The sequence below is a fragment of the Blastomyces dermatitidis genome (assembly GCF_000003525.1).
Source record: "Blastomyces dermatitidis ER-3 genomic scaffold supercont1.2, whole genome shotgun sequence".
Classification (NCBI taxonomy): Eukaryota; Fungi; Ascomycota; class Eurotiomycetes; order Onygenales; family Ajellomycetaceae; genus Blastomyces; species Blastomyces dermatitidis.
In genome coordinates, this window is record NW_025544775.1 from 6153897 (window position 1) to 6175334 (window position 21438).

At 34.8% G+C, this 21438-nt stretch overlaps 4 protein-coding genes across 4 annotated transcripts; 2 read left to right on the plus strand and 2 right to left on the minus strand.

Annotated features, from left to right (window-relative positions):
- Window positions 1-16704: 16704 nt before the first annotated feature.
- Window positions 16705-19537, minus strand: BDCG_02197 (uncharacterized protein). The gene has a single exon (XM_045417749.1). It carries the CDS (start codon window positions 18874-18876, stop codon window positions 17998-18000), a length of 879 nt encoding a protein of 292 aa, XP_045274484.1. The 5' UTR covers window positions 18877-19537; the 3' UTR covers window positions 16705-17997.
- On the plus strand, window positions 16858-17957 carry BDCG_02196 (uncharacterized protein; the record flags this gene model as incomplete). Its single annotated transcript, XM_045417748.1, has 2 exons — window positions 16858-17501; window positions 17558-17957. 2 exons carry the CDS (start codon window positions 16858-16860, stop codon window positions 17955-17957), a joined length of 1044 nt encoding a protein of 347 aa, XP_045274483.1.
- On the plus strand, window positions 19419-20474 carry BDCG_02198 (uncharacterized protein; the record flags this gene model as incomplete). The annotated part of the gene is made up of 3 exons (XM_045417750.1): window positions 19419-20043; window positions 20094-20207; window positions 20353-20474. 3 exons carry the CDS (start codon window positions 19419-19421, stop codon window positions 20472-20474), a joined length of 861 nt encoding a protein of 286 aa, XP_045279936.1.
- Window positions 20475-20736: 262 nt separating this feature from the next.
- Window positions 20737-21055, minus strand: BDCG_16512 (uncharacterized protein; the record flags this gene model as incomplete). Its single annotated transcript, XM_045425736.1, has 2 exons — window positions 20737-20982; window positions 21050-21055. 2 exons carry the CDS (start codon window positions 21053-21055, stop codon window positions 20737-20739), a joined length of 252 nt encoding a protein of 83 aa, XP_045279937.1.
- Window positions 21056-21438: the final 383 nt, after the last annotated feature.

Sequence of the window (21438 nt, forward strand, 5' to 3'; positions counted from 1 at the left end):
CTTATTATATTTTTTCTATCACTGATTATCTCTTTACACTGTATAGAACTGTAAATAAATGTCACATCTCTGGCCGCGCCAAGGCCCTGCTGCGGTTTCATACAACTCATCACTTTCATGTGAATGATTTCATTCATTCTGCAGACTGACTGAACCGGTTTTCAATCACTCTATGACATCATTCAGATATATCATAGAAAGATTCAATTGATGAATATAAGAACCTCACTTCTATACAAGATCAGCAGATCACTCTTTCTTAACAATAAGATACTGCTGAAATATTACTTTGACTATTCTCACTTATAAAATGAGAGAAGAATATTCACTTATTATCTATATAAAATAGCTAGATGCTAGCTTCTTATCAAAGAAGTCAGTGATTTGTTTTATTTCTACTGAAATATATACAAGAGTTACTGTGTATCTTATATAATCTTCTTAGTATACTAAGTATTATATCTGTGATATTCTCACAATAACTCTGTAGCCTACAAGCTCACTATTTAAGCAAGATAGTCAAGCTTATTTATACAGCTTCTTAAAATAACTACTTCTATATAACACTGCTGACTAGTCACTGCTTCAGTTCTATTATATTACAATTCAAATCACTCAATCTGATTATATGTTTGAATCAGTCAAGCTTTAATAAACTGATATAATCTCATACATCTGTACTGAAACTGACCTGATCTTACTCTCTGAAGAAAACACTACATCATTCTCTAGAGTGTATATATCTCTATCTCAGCAGAAATCTGAGATTTCTGAACTTACTATATATTTTAATATAAGCTCTTCAACTGCTCTATCACTACTGCAGCCTCTACACATCTACATCTATTATAAAGATAGAGAGATTAAGATCAGAGATTCACTGAGATATAAGAGAAATATCTTATTTGAATTTCACAGCTTTATCTGTATTCTTGAACAGAAATTCTGCCTTAACCTGAGCTAGTATAATACTTATAAGATATAAGTAATATACACTGCTAACCTTCTTGAAAGCATCTCTGTAACTACTTGAGTTATTAAGAAGAGAGAGCTTGAGTGTATCAATACTGTTATAACTTGAGAAGAATTCAAGAACTTTCTACTGAATCAAATCAAAGACTACTGCAACTGTGACTTTACAGCAGTACAGTAGTTCAACTTATTACATTAATAAGATAATAAGAATTCTTTCAATTTCAATACAAGATTTGAAGAATATTAAGAGAAATTAGCTGATAATTTGAACTAATTAAAAACACAGCTTTATCTCACAAAGCTGACTCATAAGATGTGAATAATAATATCACAATATCAGAGTTCATTAATTAATTATACTGAGCTTGTTAATCTGACTTCTCAGATCTATTTGAATAATTAATTCTTTAAGAAAAAGATTAATAAGATCTCTTCTAAGTAATTAATAATGAGATCTAAATGACATTATAATAGCTTCAGTGTGAAGAAAGTAAAGAAGAATTTCAAGTATTCTGATTCTTCACTCACTGTGAAGAAATATTAAAAAAGATTTGACAAAGATCTCTGTTTCAACTGCAGAGTTAATAATTACTATATCAGTGATTGCAAGAAGCTGAAGAAGAGAAGAAACTGAGAAGATATCTTCTCAAAGTTAACTTCTCTTCTGACAAACATATTCATGAAAGATAAAGAAGAGAAAGAAAAGAATTAACAATTCTCATATCTTTAAGTTTATATTATGATTACAATGTATACTCTGAATGAAGAGATACTAGTGAGATGTCTACTTAACTTCAGAGTGAATATTAACTTTGTATTCTATTTCTTTTCTTTAATAAAGAGTTAAAAGAAGATAGATCTGTCAGATTATATGAAATTTACTGATGAAATAAAATATCACTGTTTTGACATAATTCAAGTGAAGTGTGTGATCACAGACTCAGAAGAAATCTTTAAGAAAAGCAGTCTGCTTCTTCATATAGTTAATATTATAGATAAGAATATTATTCTAGATCTTCTGTGATTAAGAGAAAACAATTCTCTCATTGACTGAGTCACTTAGATATGATAGTACTGCCTTACTGATGAAGAGACAGTGATAGAGAAATCTGAAGAGTTTTATTAGAAGAATTGTAAGAATAAGTGCTCGCAGGCAATTATTCAGGTGTTTGCAGCTTGGCGTGATATGTACTGTTAACTACTAGAAGTATTCATAATAGAAAGATAAAATGTAGAGATCAAATGTATAATAGCATTTAAGCTGAGTTATGAATAGTATTCATGAACTTCAGTCTATATAGTTATGTGTAGTCAAGAGTCACTAGCTCTATTGATTATATAAGAGATAGAAATAGAGATAAAGAATCTGTGAGAAGTGAGATTTCTTACATATTCTCTTCTCTCTAAGGCTTTGTCTGTGAAGCCTTTCACTGAGTGACTTTATAGTCAGCTCAACACTGCAGTGATACTCACTAAAAACTCTTCATATCTATAAAAAACCTCAGTGAGGAAAAATTCCTTGTTACTGTGAAGAGAAAAGAGTCTGTCACTCAGTTTCTTATTTCATAAAATTCTTTATAATCTACAGATTCTTCTCTGACTATCACACAGATTCATCTTATATCTTTCATACAGAAGAGTTTCAGTTGACTCTCAATTATTTTCACAAGATTCTTGTGTAATCATCATACAGATTTATCTTACAGATGAATCACTCTCTGTGAGATTATTCTTATCAAAGAGAAATATTCATAAGTTAATCTTTCATTCATTCTCACAAATCATTGCTCTTTGATACTGTAGAATTGTGAGGAATTTTTCATTCTTTTATTAACTCTGTAGAATTATAGAATCAAGATATTCACAGTCTGCAATCACTCTTTATAGTTATATAGAAAGATTCAGATCTGTGATTCATAATCACTCTTATTTACTAGAGTGATCTGACTGTTCTGTGAGATTACTTACAGTGTAAGTAAATCTCTCTAGAGTAGTATAAATATTTCAGATCTATTTATAAAATCTTATCTTCTTTTTTCTTTTTCTGTAACAGCTTTCATTCTCACAAACTGTGAGTATTCTCATTTATTCATGAAGTGTTTTCACTTAGATAACAGAGAGAGAGTGTTTCTGACAATATCTGTATATTAATTCAAGAACTTCTCAAGAATAAAAATTTTTTCAATTTCAATCTTTTTATAAACAATGTCTGATCACTGCTGAGCTTCTTATAAGTGTTTCTGTGACTTCTCTGATCACTTTTTATCAGCTGATGAAGCAGAGGCATCACTGCTCATGACTATGTCTTCATTTCTCTCAGCTCTGTCACTGCATCTGATCTTCAGATCAGTGACTCACTTCATTTCTTCTTCAGACCAGTTTCTGACTTCAAGCAGTGCAGTTTCTCTCTTTGCTATAAGTCTTCTCATAAGTAATTCCTTACAGACTCTAGCTAATAGTTCTTGTAAAGCTTCTGATGTTGTCAGTGTCTTCTGCAGCTCTGCAGGTCTATGATCACCTCTTCTCTATCTGCACAATCTCTGACCAGGCATATGCAAATATGCCTAGATTTCCTACTGATGATTCTCGCGCTGTGGTGCATTTCTGCAATCTCATTGTCAATGAAAGATGAGTCTTCAGATACTCATAAAATCCAGGTAATTAAGATAATACAAATATCATGAATTTGTGATGAAAGTTGATCTGAATAGATAAGCTCTCTCTCTGTATCTCAATTGTTTTCAGGCTGAATACTTCAGCATAACTGAAGAAGTGAACACAGCTTCATAAGAGATATCTGATCACATGTACAGATGATCAGTCTTTAAGGCTCTGCTGCAACTGTATATACTCTGATGTTCAGCTTCTCTGAAGTCTGTGCATTTCTAGTGATCTTCATATTAAATGCAATAATTGTCTGTACTGCAGATATGATACTCTCTGCTTCTTTAAAGAGAGAAATTAATAGTTGTGAGAAAATTGAGTGTTGCAGATATTAATAATGTGAGTGTGAATTTTCTTTATTTTTTCTTTATTAATCTCTAAATTGTATTTATGACTCTGTTTATTTTCTTGTTTTTTAGCTTTAATGAGAATATATTTTCTTCTTCTCTTGTATACACTGCAGACTGTTCATTTCAGTAGAAACTCATTATCTTATAGACTAGAGTTTGTAAATGACAGTGTTAATGTCTTTATTATAATCAGGTTCTTAGTGAAGACTGCATTATTCTGACTTATCAGAATTTACAGTATAAAAGTTATATCTCAGCTTTTGCAGATGTCTTATCTGTCTGAATGATTCTCAAGTGAACTCATTCATCTTATCAGAATATTCTTATTACTGAACCTTGAATCAGAGCTTATAATCTCATTTCTCTGAGTCAATAATTTCTTTGACCTGATATTCTCTTTCACTCTCTAGTACTTTATGAACAGAGTGATGAGTCACAGAATTCTCTTCTGAGAATTTCTTATATTCACAGAATAAAGAGATATGAAAAACATTGTATATCTACAACTCAGATAACAGTTTCAATCTGTAGAACTGTGAGCTAACTTTCTTCACAATCTTATAAGACTCTGTCTGTAAGAGATTCAGCTTCTTACTAGATCTCTGTATAATAATGTTTTCTAGACTCAGTCAGACTCTATTATCTTTCTTGAAACTCTTTGTAATATGCTTAAAGTCATAGTATCTCTTCTAATACTCTTGAGCCTTTCTTAAGAATTCACAGACTTTCTCTCAAATCTTCTGAATTTTCTCAGCTTATTCATAAGTATTATCACACTCTATAGTGTACTCTCATGAGTTTATCAAGATCATCTGCAGATAAGTCTTAGTGAGTATCTTAAAGAGGGTTTTATCTGTGCTGACATGCTTTGAGTTGTTGTATATAAACTTTATAAGTGATAATCAATACACTCAGTCATTCTGATTGTAATTGATAAAGTATCACAGATACTGTTTTAATATACTCATCAGATATTCTATCTGATTATCTGTCTGTTAATGAAAAGCTGTGCTTAGATCTTGTGAGATCTTCAGTATAGTTATCAGATCAGATCAGAACTCTTCTATAAAGATTAATTCTCTGTCTGAGACAATGTTCACAGATAACTCATGTAACTGAATCACATTATGAATGAAGATGTGAGTTAAATCCTTTAACTTCAAGTTCTTGCAGATGAGTATAAAGTGTGTCATCTTAATAAAGTGATTCACTATCATCAGCACACTGTCAAAGCAGGCATCATATATGTTCTTGCTTTCAGAGAGGCTTATAAGAGTATTCATTTCTAGCTATTCTCAAGATTTCTGCAGAATGAGTAGAGAAGTAAGTTCTTTATATAATCTGAACTGCACTATCTGTGAACTCTGATAAACAGTATAAGAATTCACTATCTTCTTCACAAGTTCTCATATCTTCAGTCAGAAGTATTTTCTTATAAGCAACTCATGAGTTCTAGTGTCTGTAAAATGACTCACTAGAGAAGAGTCATGATATCTTTTAATGAGTTCTACACATAGAAACTCATTTACAGGCATATAAATCTGACTCTCTCTTTATAAGAGATTATTTAAGTCTCTTTAATTCTTTGTTTCTGCAGAGTTGATTCCTGCTGTGAGCAGTTTCTGAATATACTGAGTATATTCATTCTTCAGTTACAGTTCAGACAATCTGAATAGAAGATCTTGTGAAGACTTATACTCTGATTTCTCTTACATCAGGTCTTCTACAGTGCTTCTCAAAGCCTGTAAATTCTTCAGATTATAGATACTCTCTTCAAGAAGTCTTATAAAGATCTTCAGAGTGTTGACTCTCAGTGTTATAGAGAGTAGTTGTACAGACTTCTCTTCTCTCTCTTCTCTCTTCTCTCACAGAGAATTGAGAGACTCTTCAGTCAATCTCTTTATAACACTCAGTTCAAGCATTCTGTGAAGCTTTTCTGTCTTCTCTAGTTTCTCTGTATCTATCACTCTGATCTTCTTAACATAGTCTGACCTGTAAGAGAATCTGTCTGCTGAGTTCTTAATTTTCTTAATATATTCTATCTTGAATCAGAACTTACTCAGTCTCTGAGCTCAGTGAATCTGCTACTGTGAGAGTTTCTTGATTGAAGCAAACTGTTATAAGCTGTCATAATCAGTTTTAACAGTAATCACTGTCACAAGACTCTTGAAGTAGTGATATCAGTGATGAAAGAATTTCACTATTATAAGAAGCTTCTGATTATAAATGTTATAGTTGATCTCTGTGAGTTGCATCTTCTGTGAGAAAAAGATCACTGAAACTCAGTTTCTATTTAACTGTAGTTGCAAGACTATTTCTGAAATTATAAAGAAGAAGATATCTATCTCTAATCTGATTAAGAGTAAGAAATCAAAGTGAAACAGTATCACTGTGTCTGTGAATATCTGTTTCAATCTTGTAAAGACTCTGTGAGCTTCTGAGATAAGAAAGTTCTCACAGTTCTTTCTTCTTAATAATCTTTTCATTCTCTGTTCATGAAATGACTTCTTCTTATTTTCACTCTTCAGTATGTCTGTAAGAATTAAGAAGATTCTTATGAATACAAAGATAAACTGTCTATAGAAATTCACAAAGCTCAGAAAGATCTAAATCTCATGAATACTAGTTAGCTCTGATCATGATAGAATAGTCTCAATCTGTAAAGATTTTATCTGAATATCATTCACAGTGATTATATATTCTAGGAAATTAATTCAGTGAGCACTGAAGTTGCACTTTGTAAGCTTAATATACAGTTCTGTCTTATCTAAGGTCTTCAACATACTTCATACATGCTCAGTGTGTTCTTTCTTCTTTATAAAGTACATCATCACATCATTCAGATATATTATCATGAAGATATTCAGATATATGTGAAGTGTTTTATTAATAAAAGACTGAAATGCTGTGAGAGTATTAGTCAGATCAAAAGACATCACTAGATATTTAAACAATCTCAGTGCAGTTCTAAAGACAGTCTTTCATTCATTCTCAGACTGTATTCACAGCTGTGTATATACATTGATCACATTCAGTTATGTGAATATAACAGCTTCTGTGAGACAGTTGATCACATTCTCAATCAGAGACAGAGAATAGCAGCTCTTTATTATCTTGAAGTTCAGATTGCAGTAGTCTATATATAATCTGAGATCTTCATTCTTCTTCTTCATGAATATCACAGAGGCTCTCACAGAGGCCTGTAAAGATTGAATGAAGTCATTCTTCAGATTCTTCTTTACATAGGTTCACAAGGCCTCTGTCTTATAATAGAAGAGCTTATGGATTAATTCTCAGAAGAGTTTCTACTCTTCTACTAAATCTATTATCAGATTCTTCTCATAGTGAGAAGAAAGCTCAGCTGTCTTAACTGAGCTGAACATCTCTGTGAGATCTCAGTATTTCTCTGATATCTGAAGCTCAGTTTCCATAACTGCAAGGTTCTCAGACACTTGTAAAGTCATTATATAGATGAGCTTATCTTCTCTAATTAACTCTGCAGCATCAACTGCTTCTATCTTTATAAGTGAGTCTGTCAACACTGATCAGAAGTATAAACCTGACTTGCAGACAGCTATGTGTGAATTATGTCTTTGAAGTTATACAAGTTTTAAATACATGTCATCTGTGATATCTGTGATAATCACAGTTTCTATAAATCTTCTTCAGGTTTTAGAGAGATCTTGTAATTCAAAGATGACTCTCATAAGTCTCTCAGCTCTCAGATCTGAGTTCTCACATTCTGCTTATTATAAGAGCAGGTTCTCAGTCTTCATCTTTCAGCTCATTCACTCTGTGAGCTTTAGAAACATCACAGTGACCTGAGATTCTGAGTTCATCAATACTTTTCATACTTGCAGAGTAGTAGTACTGTGACATGATCTCTTTCTATAAGTAAGCATTTTTATTAAGAGAGCAACAGATTCAGATATCAGCTTCAAGACTCTTAAAAAGGCTGTTACTGACTCTGTCTGTGACTTCTCAAATTTCTATTTTAATTTGTCTGAACAGTTTACACAGAGATGTTCTGATTTAGAATAGATAAAATAGAGTCTCTTTTTCTTAGTCTCTCTATTATACACTCTGTTCACAGAAGCTTGTGAAGCTCTCTCTCTCTACTCAGCAGTCAGATGTGAATCTCTCTATATCTTATCATCTTTTTCTGACAAATCTGTTCTCTGTTATTCTGACTCTTACAGAGTTAGTTAATAATTCACTCTTCACAGATCTGTGACTCTCACAGTGATCTGTAAGTAATGAATGAGAGTCATCAGTTTCTTCAGAATCAAGAACTTAGAGTCTTGCTCAATGAGCTTGTTCTGTATATCTTTATTCAGTCTCTTTGTGAATATCATCATTCAGGTCTTGTTTCAGAGCTCTGTTTTCACAGATCTCAATTTATATCATAATTTCATAAAGCACTGTGAGTAGTCTTTATCAGATTTCTCATCTCTTTTTCTAATATTGATGATCACAGTTCAGATGTTCTCTGTTCAGCTCACAGAGTTCTTCAACTTATTCTCTAGATAGATCTTGAGAACAGATTATCAGAATCTCTCATAATCATTCTCTAGATGATTCAGCCAGTTCTTGACTTCAGTGTAATAAAGATCTGTTATTGTATAGATGACAGCTTCTTCATCTTTCATGTCACACAGCTGAGCTTGTGAGTCAATTTCAAATATAAACTTACAAAAGCTTTTATAGATTGTGATTTGATAGATGATCTTAAGTGATTGTAACTTGAGAAAGTTTCTTTTCAGTTTGCAGATGTCTCTGAAGATTATGTCTAGAGACTCAGTTCAAGAGTGTTTGTAAGCAGTAAGTATTTCTTGTAGAAAAATAGCTTAATTCTGTGAAAGATACTCAAGAATGTTCTTCACTGAGATTGATTCATTCATGAGTTCAGAGAGTTTCTCTGTCACAGATGCAGAGAATGATGTTCTGTGAGTAATTGATAAGTTCTCTGAGACTTCTTTTATAGAGATTATTCATGATTCAGATGACTGCTTCTGAGTGTCTGTAGTAGAGTTTACAGAGGTTGAAGTATGCAAGTTTCTAGTTCTTTCAGTCATAACAGGCAGTTGCTGACTGACTGAGCTTAAAATGTAAGAATAAGTGCTCACAGATGATTATTTGAGTGTTTACAGCTTGATATGATATGTACTGTTAACTACTAGAAGTATTCATGGCAGGAAGATAAAATGTAGAGATCAAATGTATAATAGTATTCAAGCTGAGTTGTGAATAGTATTCGCGAACTCCAGTCTATATAGTTGTGTGTAGCCAAGGGCCGCTAGCCCTATTGATTATATGAGAGATAGGAATAGAGGTAAAGAATCCGCGAGGAGCGGGATTTCTTACAAGAATCTTGAGAAAAAGATTAAGTTAATATACTATGTAGCAGATGATTGAGACTTAGAGATAGATAAAGAAGTCATCACTCTCACTACAAGATTGACAGCAGTATTCATTATTGAAGATAGATGTATATAATGTCTCTTTACAGATTTTAAGAATGTCTTTTCAGAAAGAAAAGCAGTGAAGTTTTCTGATATCAAGATATAATATAAGATTTATCTTGAAGATAATGTAACAGTGCTATACAGATCTCTTTATAACTTGTTTATAAAGAAATTGAATATTCTGTGTAAATATCTTAAAGAAGTGCAATCAAAGAACTGAATATATTTATCAAAGAGTCTGACAGAAGCATCTATACTCTTTATACTTAAGAAGAATGATAGACTACACTTATGTATAGACTACAGAGACCTCAACAAGGTGATAGTTAAGAATTACTATTTATTATCATTAATTAATAAGATGATCAATTGATTATCTGAAGTAAAGATATTCTTAAAAATTGATATATAGAATATCTATTATAGAATCAGAGTTAATGAAGATGACATTTGAAAAACAGCTTTTTGTATCAAGTACAGCAATTTTAAATATCTTGTTTTATCTTTTAATCTTTATAATGCTTCAGCTATCTTTCAGATCTATATAAATAAGATGCTGTGAGGCCTTGTTAATATCTTCTGCATAGTATATCTAGACAACATTCTAATCTTCTCAAAAACAGAGAAAGAATATAATACTCATGTTCAAGAAGTGTTGAGTTACTTGAAACAGTATCAACTCTATATAAACACTGAAAAATGCTCATTCTACATGCAGAAGATTGATTTCTTAGATTATATTATTAAGATGAATAGCATTTCAATGAACAGAAGCTGAGTCTCTACTATTGAGAACTGACCAGCACCGCGAATATACTGCAAGATGCAGATGTTTCTAGAATTTGTGAATTTCTATAGATAATTTATCTATGCATATTCATGAATTACTGCTTCTCTTACAGATCTGTTAAAGAGAAGTATAAAAGATAGAAAAATGAGACTGTTTACTCTCACTCAAGACACTGTACAGGCATTTGCAGAATTGAAACAAGCTTTCACAGATATTATGATACTGAATCACTTTAATTCTGACTTACTCAGTCAGTGTGAGACTGATATATCTGAGAATGAGATCTGTGAAATCTTTTCATAGTTGATACTGAAGACCTTTCAATGTTGAAAGAATCAGAGAATAATCATTTCTGAGAAAACAGATAATAAATTATCTGTGAGAGAAGACTTTTTCACAGAGTCTATAAGATATTATAAATAAAGATCAGTGATCTTCTTCTTCAAGAAGTTATCACTTATACAGAGAAGATATAATACTCATGATCAGAAGATGTTAGTAATTATCAAATTCTTTAAAATCTGATAATATTATCTTCAGAGTAGTAAGTACTCAGTGTAAGTTCTCACTGATTATACAAATCTATGTTACTTCTTGATAATAAAGAGCTTAATAGAATATCAAGTCAGATGAGCAGAGCTGCTTTCAGAGTATAATTTCTATATCTGATACTGTTCAGATCAGCTTAATCTCACTAACATACTGTCTAGACAGCCTGATTATAATATTGTTAATACAGAGAGAAATTCTACAAAAGAATCTCTGCTATCACTGTAGAAGAAGCTGACTGCAGAGAATTGAGATTCTCTAAAGCTCAGAAACAGCACTGAAGAGGCAGTTATATAACTCAGTATAAAAGATAAAAGAGAACTCAAGTTCTCATAGAGAACTGATACTGAAGATCATGAGCTTCTCATGTTATATCTTACAATCATTGAATTGATAAAGAATGAAATAATCTATAATCTTTCAACTTAACTACTTTTGAAATTCATTGATAAGTTATAGAAGAGAGATGTTTCTACTGCAGCTTGAATTCAGAAGTTGAAGAAGAAAGAGTTCAGTTTGAACTTAAAAGAGACAGACTCTGAGCAGAGCAGTGCTGCTAAGAAATCAAGTCATTGATAACTAGAAGAATATAAACTTCTACTACTGAATGATTCAGTCTTTATCTCTCATAGCAGAGCAGTGTGTTAGAAGTTATTGAGAATTCATCATAATAATTCACATACAGAGCACTTTAGATTAGAGAAGACTGAGAAGCTTCTAAAATATAAATACACTTAAGACAAGCTTCAGACAGATGTTAAAGAGTATATTAAGACTTATAATATCTGTCAAAGAATAAAGATTCTGCAGTATAAGTAATACAGTGAGTTGATATTACTGCCTGTTTCAAAGAACTTATAATAGAATCTATCAATGAATTTCATAGTTAATCTGCTGAAGTCAATAAGAGTTAAAGAATATAACTTAATTTTAATCATTATTAATTACTTCATAAAGATGATCAGATATATCTCTACTTATAAAAAGATTAAAGTCTCTGAATTAGCTGATCTATTTTTAGATATCATCATTTGTAATCATAGTACTTTAAAATTATTAATAACAGATTAAGAATCTCTCTTTATCAGTAAATACTGATTGACTTTTTGCTATCATCTTATAATAAGATGTCTTCTCAGTACTGTATTTCATCTGCAGATCAATGATCAGACTGAATACTAGAATCAGACACTAGAATAGCATCTTCAAGTATTCTGTTTATATTATCAGAATAATTGACTCAAACATCTTCTAACTGCTGAATTTATATATAATAATGTAAAGAATGTAATCTTAAAGATATCTTCTTTCTATACTTATTATAAATATAATTCTTCATTATTCAGTGACATCACAGATGATGTTTCAAAGAGAGAGATAGACAGTCAGAATGTCAAATAGATACAAAGAATAAAGTATTTCTCAGTATCAGAAGTAAAAGTGAGATTGAAACTTTTAAATAAAATTTATAAGAAGATGATGAAAAGCATTCATCACACTTAGAAGTAGTAGACAGAATACTATAATTAAAAACATCTTTCAATGAAGTTCTTGATAGAGAATTAAGTACTACTTTCAGCAAAGAATATCAAGACAATGAGATTATATAAAAAGCTCAGTGAGTAGTGACTAGAATCTTTCTCAGTAATAAGAGTGATAAATAAGCAGATATATAAGTTAAAATTAATCACAGAATTGAAATCAATTCATTCTGTTTTTTACATTTTCTATTTAAAGCTCTATAAGCAATGCTCTGAGACAGAGTCATCTCAGCTGAATAATATCAAGATTGAGAGTGATACTGAATATCTTATGAAGAAAATATTGAATAAGTGAATATATTACAGTAAGCTTTAATATCTTATTAAATAAGAAGATTATTCATTATCAGAGAATTCATGAGAATCACTTAAGTATTTGAAAAATACTGAGAAAGAGATTGTAATCTATAAGATGACTAGTAGAGACTGCTCTGTTACATATCAGAGATATTAAGTAAGAAATACTGCTTAAGACTTCTTATTTTTCTTAAAGAGTTTTTTAGAGATGATCTCACAGTAATAAGCTGATATCTTATAAACTCTGTAGCACTCTTCTTCTATTTTCTCTTAAAGAGTTTTTAGAAGTTTAATAAGACTACACAAGTATAACATTTTTGAAGTGATTAAAAGAAAAAAGATATTTGAAATTAATAAAAAGATTAATATTATCAATCTGTGAGCTGCTGCTATTCTAATGAGATCACAGTCTGCTGAAAAAGTAAAAAGAGAGATCAGAGTCTACTCATCAATAATTACACTCTTATCAAACTTATTCTTCATCATTGAAGTCTCTGACACTGATATTTTTATCTGCTGAGAAGTTAGTACTGCAGCACTGCAGAAGAGTAGAAGAAATATATAAAATATTAACTTATTAACTTATAAAGCATCTCAGTTATCTGCTTTAATTGAAGTAAGATTCTCTTCAATCAGTGATTAATCTCTGTGATACTTTCAACAGCAGCACTGACTGACTTCTTCTTAGAGTCAGTTATTCTGAGATGTTTTTTCATCTTAAAGATTCACACTTTCATTTTCTTTTACAGATGAGTAAGAGAGATCTTCTCAGTCTTGATAAAATTCACTAATACTTAAAGTTCTGAGACTCTTACTCTGTACTGCTTAAGCATCTGAGCTTTTTATCAGAGTTAATATAACATCTTCTTGTAGAATAGATAATACTTACAGAGAGATAGAAGTTATTATTACAGATACAATAAAAATAATAGAAGTAAGAGAAGAGACAGATATATAAGATTCTTCTCTTCTTCAACTGCTTAATACAGTGCAGACAAGTAGTGATATTAGTCAGAGACTGTATCAGAGCCTTCTTACAGAGAGAAGATGAAGAAACTGTAGAATTCTGTGAACTCAACTCAGCAGTATTCTGAGCAGGGCTCAGATGTGCTGTGAGAGAGAAACTACAGATTAAGCTTCTCAGAGTCACTGTCTCTGAAATCAAGCTCTTTCTGAGTTTCTCTCTGAATGATCACACAGAGTCATATACTACTGTATTGACTGAGAGAGAGAGTGATGTTGCAACAGTGATAAAGAGAGCAGAGAATGAACTGAACATAGATGCATCAGCTGGCAGAAGAGATGACATCTCACTGCAGAGCACAGCAACTTTCACCACAGCTGTAAGAGAAGTAGAAGAAGATGTGACAATGAGAGCAGTGCTTCTGCAGCTTATTGACACTGCTGTCTTCAACCTGGCTTTCTTGACAGTCATGAAGGCCGCAGCTGCATCATGAAGACATTTACTCACTAGAAAACATCAGAATAAGCCCTTGATTGTCCTTCAAGAATGATACTCTTATACACTCACTATTGTAATTGAGAGAAGAGAAAGAAAAATGTTTCATAAGAGAAGAGAATCTTTTCAAAAAATCCTGTTACTACTGTTAACTTTGTCTCTAAAAACACATCACTTTTGCAGAGAATTTCATATATAGAACAGAATATATTGAAAGATCTGTAAGTCACTTATTAACTATGTTTTTCACATTTCAAATTGATATATAAGAAACTCACTTATTATATATTTGATTTGAATGAAGATGAGAAAGAAAGATCTATATAATCAGTAGAAAAACTCATCTATTTCTTTGTATTATACACAGTACACACACTGTTAAATCAGTTAATAACTGTTACTATACAACAAAGATAATTTCTAATCTGATAATCTTGAAAGTATTAAGACTATGCTCTTAAAGAAAAGAGTATTATCACATCTCTGACTGTGTCAAGACTCTGCTGCAGTTTCATACAGCTTATCACTTTCATGCAGATAATTTCATTCATTCTGCAGACTGACTGAACTGATTTTCAATCACTCTATAACATTATTCAGATATATTATAGAAAGATTCAATTGATGAATATAAGAATCTCACTTCTATACAAGATCAGCAGATCACTCTTTCTTAATAATAAGACACTGCTAAGATATTACTTCAGCTATTCTCACTTATGAAATGAAAGAAGAGTATTCACTCATTATCTATATAAAATAGCTAGATGCTGACTTCTCATTAAAGAAGTCAGTAATTCATTTTACTTCTACTGAAATATATATAAGAGTTACTGCATGTCTTATACAATCTTCTTAGTATACTAAGTATTATATCTGTGATATTCTCACAATAACTCTGTAGTCTACAAGCTCACTATTTAAGCAAGATAGTTAAGCTCACTTATATAACTTCTTAAAACAACTACTTCTACATGACATTACTGACTAGTCACTGCTTCGGTTCCGTTACATTATAATAAATATATATAGTAAAATCAGATTCTTCTACAGTTATAGATTCTGTAATAAATAAGTCTGAACTCTCTCTATTATTCTAGATATATTAATACTTTATATAATTAACAGTAGTCTTCTAAGTCTGTAAACAGTCTATTGAAATAGATATATTATCTGAGATTAAGTTTTATTACTATAAGATTTATAGTTCTGATATATCTTTATTAACAGCAGTCTATAAAAAGAAAACTGTTATTCAAAGAGCTTACTATATTATCAGATATTATAAAGAACATCTCTTATTAACTTCATTCTTAACTCAATTGAGAAAACAGCTGCAGTTATTATCTTTGATAATTAATTTATCTTTTAGTTTTACAGATCTCTCTTCAGTCTTTTATCAATTATCTGTATTATTATTTAACTTATTCTTAAGTCAATCTTATTTCACTTTATAAATATACTTTTACTATAGTTACAGTTCTATTTCTTCTATTAATAAGCTGTAAAATCAATCTTGCAGAGTCTTCTGTTTTAAGCTTAACTCTGCAATGTCTTTGTACACAGAGACTTATATGTATTAAGATATTTTAACTCTGTCTGTAACAAGCTATATCTAATCAATTATATAGACTATTCTGTTACACTTCACAGATTTCTATTACTTCAATTCTCAGTCGCTGATTCTCAGCTGAAAATCTACAGAATTTCTATTCTTCTGCTCTAAAGCTTCACTGTGTATACTATTATATACATGTATAAATATTCACTCTGATCACTGATTTCTGCACTTTCTCTCTTTTCTTTTCTTCTTTAACATTTTATACTTTGTTATATAAGATCTATTCATTATATTAATTTATTCAGTGTAGATCTCTTATACTTGAAAAATATTCATTATCTTCTTATTAGAAATAATTTGTAAGAGCCCCGGTGGCCGAATGATTAATGCGGTCACCCAGTAGCACCTTGATGTGGGAAACCAAGGTGTGTGAGTTCAAAACCCGCAGGGAATACATTAAATCCGGAATCTAAGCACCTCAGATTTCTAATAAATACAGAGATGTACAAATTACTTCAATAAATTGCTCTATGTTTCTGGGCTGGAAAGTTATTATCATACATATCTAATTGTCACTTCTTTGTATTTTTCTATGTTCTTATTATCTTGGCATGGTCTCAACACCTGTATTTCCTCCTGTATAATCAACACTTGACCTGTATTTAACATCACACAAGGACTCATCATAAGCTTCACTTGCATATAAGTATAATGAAAGAATAATAATAATAATAATAATAATTTATAAGAGGCCTATACTGAATAGATTGATATGATATTAATAGATCTTATATAATAAAGAGAAAAATATTAGAGAAGAAAAAGAAAGAGAAAGTGTAAGAATCAGTAATTAAAGTAAATATTTATACATGTATATAATAGTATACACAGTGAAGCTCTGAAGTGAAAGAATCTATACATGTTCATCGCAGCTGAGAATTGATGATTGAGAATAATTAAGAATCAGAGTATATATATTCAAGAATAAAGTGATTGAAATCTGTGAAGTGTAATAAAATAATCTATATAATTGATCAGATACAGTCTGTCACATTATACCCTACCCACGACGCTCCATCTCGCCTTCACACCCACGGATTCATTACCAAACCCTGGTGCTGTTTCGCTGCTGCATGTTCCCTAGGACTAGACAGAAATCCATTGAAGTAGCCTGACTGTGTCGTCGAGCCAAGCAAATTCTAAGATATGGAGAAAAGGGAGGGACTTACCGATATTCTTTCCGGTATCTCTCGTCTTCGCCCAGGAATTCAATGGTCGTTGCCTGACAGCAATCCCCACCGCGGCGGCTCCCACGATGTCTACAAAGTCTTGTTCCAGGACTCAATACAATGGGCTGCCCGAGTCTGCCATGATCCTGATGATTGGGAATCTGAGCTGCGTGCTATGGAAAAGTTTACATACTTCAAAAGGGGATGTCCAGAGATCAAGGCTCCAGATATCGTCTTCGAGAATCGTGTCTTGTATTCGGAATGGCTTCCTGGCAAACCATTAGCGATCTGGAACTCTCAAATAGCTTTGGCTCAGCGCCACAGGCTCCTTGATGATCTTGCAGACTTCCTACTGCAATTATGGACTGTTCCAGGCCCTGCGTCAATGTTGCCTACATCATCAAGTTTGCCATATTCTACTTGGTTGACAGAGAGCTTGGACCGAGCGCTTCGAAGGACCCTGTCTGGAATGGCAAAATGGGGCAATGCAGTTGATTACTTGATCATCAGGTCCATGATCCCATCCTACGCTAAGTGGGATACTTACATGGACCTAGGCTTCGCACATGGGGACCTTAATCCGTATAACATCATGATTGATGAAAAGTTTCAACTAACAGGGTAAGATTGCTAAAATTCGGTTTTTTGTTACATGTTCTCTGACTGATCTGCTATAGGGTAATTGACTGGGATTGGATCCATGTTGCACCCATCCCAGCTGTCATACACCATCCTTGGTTTATAGCCGACATCCCTGGTTGGAACAACGATGGCGTTGTTTTAGGGGAATCCTTTGAAGTGGACCGGGCGTATCTTGAGCACACACTTAGGAAGAAAGAGATTTCGCAGCATTCTGTCTCAAAAGTATCAGACCTTCTATCTGACTCAACTGAAAGGTTATTCTTCCAGTCAGCATTTCATTTCAAAGGCATCCATGAGAAATTTGTCAAGTTATATTGTGCGCACACAGAGGAGAATTTTAGGGCTGCCAAGTCACAGTTAGATGCAGTCCTCACCAAGTATCCGGCCTGGACACATTTGTCGGAGGTGAACAAGGTCAGGGATATTCTTGGTTGATCGTCTCCTTTAACCGAACAAGATGTCCGCCATCGTTCTGTTACCGAGCAATTTCCATGCCCACCGCTCCCGCAGATTTGGAAGTGCATTGCATGATTTTTATTGCAACCACCTGGTTCTTTGAATCGGAGGCAAGGAACACCCTTCCAGCGCTACCCTTACCCAGAGGATCATTAAGGGTCCATTGTCCAATTGTCCTGGTGTTGCGATGTGGAGTCGGCATGTCAAAAATGGCAGAAGGAGCCTCTAGTGTGGCGGTTAAGTATCTCTTCCGCTGCTTAATAAATTCTTCTGTGGGCGCGAAATCTGTGTACTGGAAGTTATATACCAATGAGTTCACCCGGATTTTCATGCAATGCTGATTCAAGGCATGGATTTGTCGGCGAACTACCTCGCTGTTGACTGCGAGCCCTGCCGACGGTGAACTAGTGATGCTAGCAATGAAGAAGGCTCTGTTCTTCAGATCAAAGTTGAATCGAGCATGAAAGCTCCGGAGGTTGAGGCTGTGGCGCTTAGCAAAGGCGCCGGTGCAGAGAAAGATATCGGCGGCGTAGGGGCCTCTCTCTACCACCCTCTTTCCCACAACCCACCCCAGATTCGGAGCGGACGGGTGATGTTGGAACCCTAGGACGTAATGGCCCTTCCATATCATGCCTAGGTGTCGACTCTCGAGCTCAGTATCCGTGTCGGGCTCCGTGAGGCTCTCACTAATATCTCCTTCACTGAGCTTGCGATCCATTTCTCGTTGAAACAGAAGCACATCAGCATCGTATTCCTGTTCAGACGCGACCCTGATGCGATAGACTGTGGTGTCTGTTGAAGCTCCCTGCTGACCGCGCGCTATGGTGTCGTAGGCATCGCTAAATGCCATCTTTGCGATGTCATTTGCAGGTGTTAAAGTGGCAAAGAGGATATCCATCTTTGGTGGCTACGTTCCGCAAGTATTCCCCCAAGTTGTGGGAACTGGCAAATATATGCGGGCGAGTGTTTATATCTCCGTGGATGAAGTGACGACTGCCAGAAACTGTCGCGAAGAGGACCGTGAGTGAACCCTTTCATTCCAGTTGATATGTCCCACGTTTCTGATCATCAAGCAGAACGAAGTCCCTGGTGAGCGGTGGAAATCGACAGACATTGTTCAAAATCTTTCAAATGTTGCATGAGATTTTGGGATAACAGTCGACCTGGTTGGGCCAACCATCCCCCACCTGTTCAACGGACTCTTGACACCCTTCATCAACCAATCAGGATCTTGAAACTCGACAGGCTCCCGCACCGAAAATAAGAGTTGGAACTATTAACAAAACATTCATTCCATTGGTTGGGCAGTACGGGCCCGAGCGGATGACTGGAATCAATCCTGCGGGGACCGCCACAAAAAACTATTTAAGCGATCTCTGTTCCCCTTCAGCAGGAATCATCCCAGGGAGACATGGTCACCAACTTCTGGAACCTAAAAAAATGGCAACCAGATTGATTCTTGGCACTCACGCCATCAACACGCTCATGGAACAGGCCAAACGTTTTGAGGCAATGTCTGTGCAATTTGCAAAGTCGGCGGATCTCGCCACGAGCCAAGCCGCCGAGATTTCCAAATGGACTTCGAAATTGATGTACGCCGTGACCAAGATCCAACGAGAAGCCGAAGCCGCAGCTGCTGCCTGTCGAAAACGCGTGGAAGAGAGGGTTCACGAGCTCAAGACCAAAGCAGACTCACACAAACGAAAGTTATCAATAGCCGCAGAATTAGAATCACCACGAACCGTAAAGGCCAACCTCAGGTTGATATTCGGCCCTCCAAGGGAGGCAGCATATAAGAGCAAAAGCACCAAGGCTCTGATGGCGACCAGCTCTGTTAGGATTCATACCATCCGCAGCTTGTGTCGAAAACACCCTCATGGTGTGATCACTTTTGTTACAGCCTATCCAACCAAAGTTTGGACCGAATCGAGCCTGGAGGTTTTCAAGGGTCTTATCAAACTAGTTGAGGAAGAACAGGAGCAGGATTGGCCGGACGACATTGTCGAGATTATGGATGAATTGGAGAAGGAACGGCCGATGAGCGACGAGTTTAAATACCTTCGCGGTACAACCGACCCTCCTGTTCATTCTCCGCTTCCACTGACCCCTGTATAGTAGAGATCTCCCAGCATACGTACCAGCGCCGTCGGAGGGTGGGTGACACCGGTCGACCCGCACAAGTTGGCAGAATATCTTCCCAGCCCTATGGCCAGGGTACCGCAAGAACGAGTAAGTTAAAGGAATGTTTCAAATCTCAGTAACACTTACATTAGAGAAGCTATGCTGCAACCAATGGCATTTGTTGGATCTACCTTCAATCCAAGTATATACCATCGCCCCTGCGCATAGGACATGGCTAACAGCTCAAACATAGATCCGCAGGGTATACCTCATTTACCCCTACTAAATGAGCGAGAGAATCTGGGGCCACCTGATCCGTCGAAGGAAAATAGAGGTGAGAGGAAGCTTTATATGCAAGATCAATTCAACATCTAACAAATTTATCAACAGAAATGAAGCATATGTACACTAATTCACCCGCTGAAGGCATATCGAATTTACCAGAGCCGTTCAAAACAGCTGTCCAGAATAGCCGGCTCTGGGAGTGGGAAAGAAGTCAAGGTATGGACACGACAGGATGCTGGGCAAGTTTGTTCCCGAAGGATAATAGACAAGATGTCTCCTTCACAATCTGGTGTGGTAACGACGACGGATATCGCCTCAATAATATCTTCGGCTCGGAGCTTACGATTTCCTCCTAGGATTTAGTGAAATATACGCTTGCGCCTCTTATGTAAACCGTGTATCCAGCTGGAACCTCATATTCCACATATTCGGTTGTAGGCGTTTTGTTATTTTGGTGCACTTCGTGGTGGTCTGTTTGTTGGTTGTAGATCGAAAGGTAGTAGCCTTTGAAGCAGATCCTCCTAGCATGTTCTGCCGGAGGGAAACGATGGCTTGGAATTTTCTCCTCTTCCCGCCCAGCGAGAGCTTCGTCCCCTCTCTAGTGTATAAGCATACATTAGCCAAGCCAGTTACAGCGAGCAACTTAAGATCGAAATCATACTTACCTCCATTTTCTGACACAAAATCTTCTAAAGAGCCAGTGGATGAGTAAATCACGTATGAGGTCTTGCCAGTTGCGTAACCAGGTGATCGAGAGGACGGTCGATTGTACTTTGTCCGAAGGACGAAATGGTATCAACCTCGCTAGGAGCAGTTGGTCAGGCAATGAGCCAAATCATTTTTGTATTTCGCGAAAAAATCTTGAATCATAGGTGTAGGCTGCTTTGGTTACCCTCAGGTTGTTGCTGCTTCAACTCGAAAGGAAAAATTGCGCATGACGTGGTGGGGTAGGACATGCGATTTGGAAGTCGGCCCAACAGTACCAGGTGGCCACGGGAGCAACAACGCCGTCCTCGTTCAATCCATTCAGGCTATAGCGCCAAGTTCAGGAAAT

Bases quoted from the DNA above. Each gene is read 5' to 3' on its own strand.
- BDCG_02197 (XM_045417749.1), bottom strand. From the start codon at position 18,876: ATGGATATCCTCTTTGCCACTTTAACACCTGCAAATGACATCGCAAAG.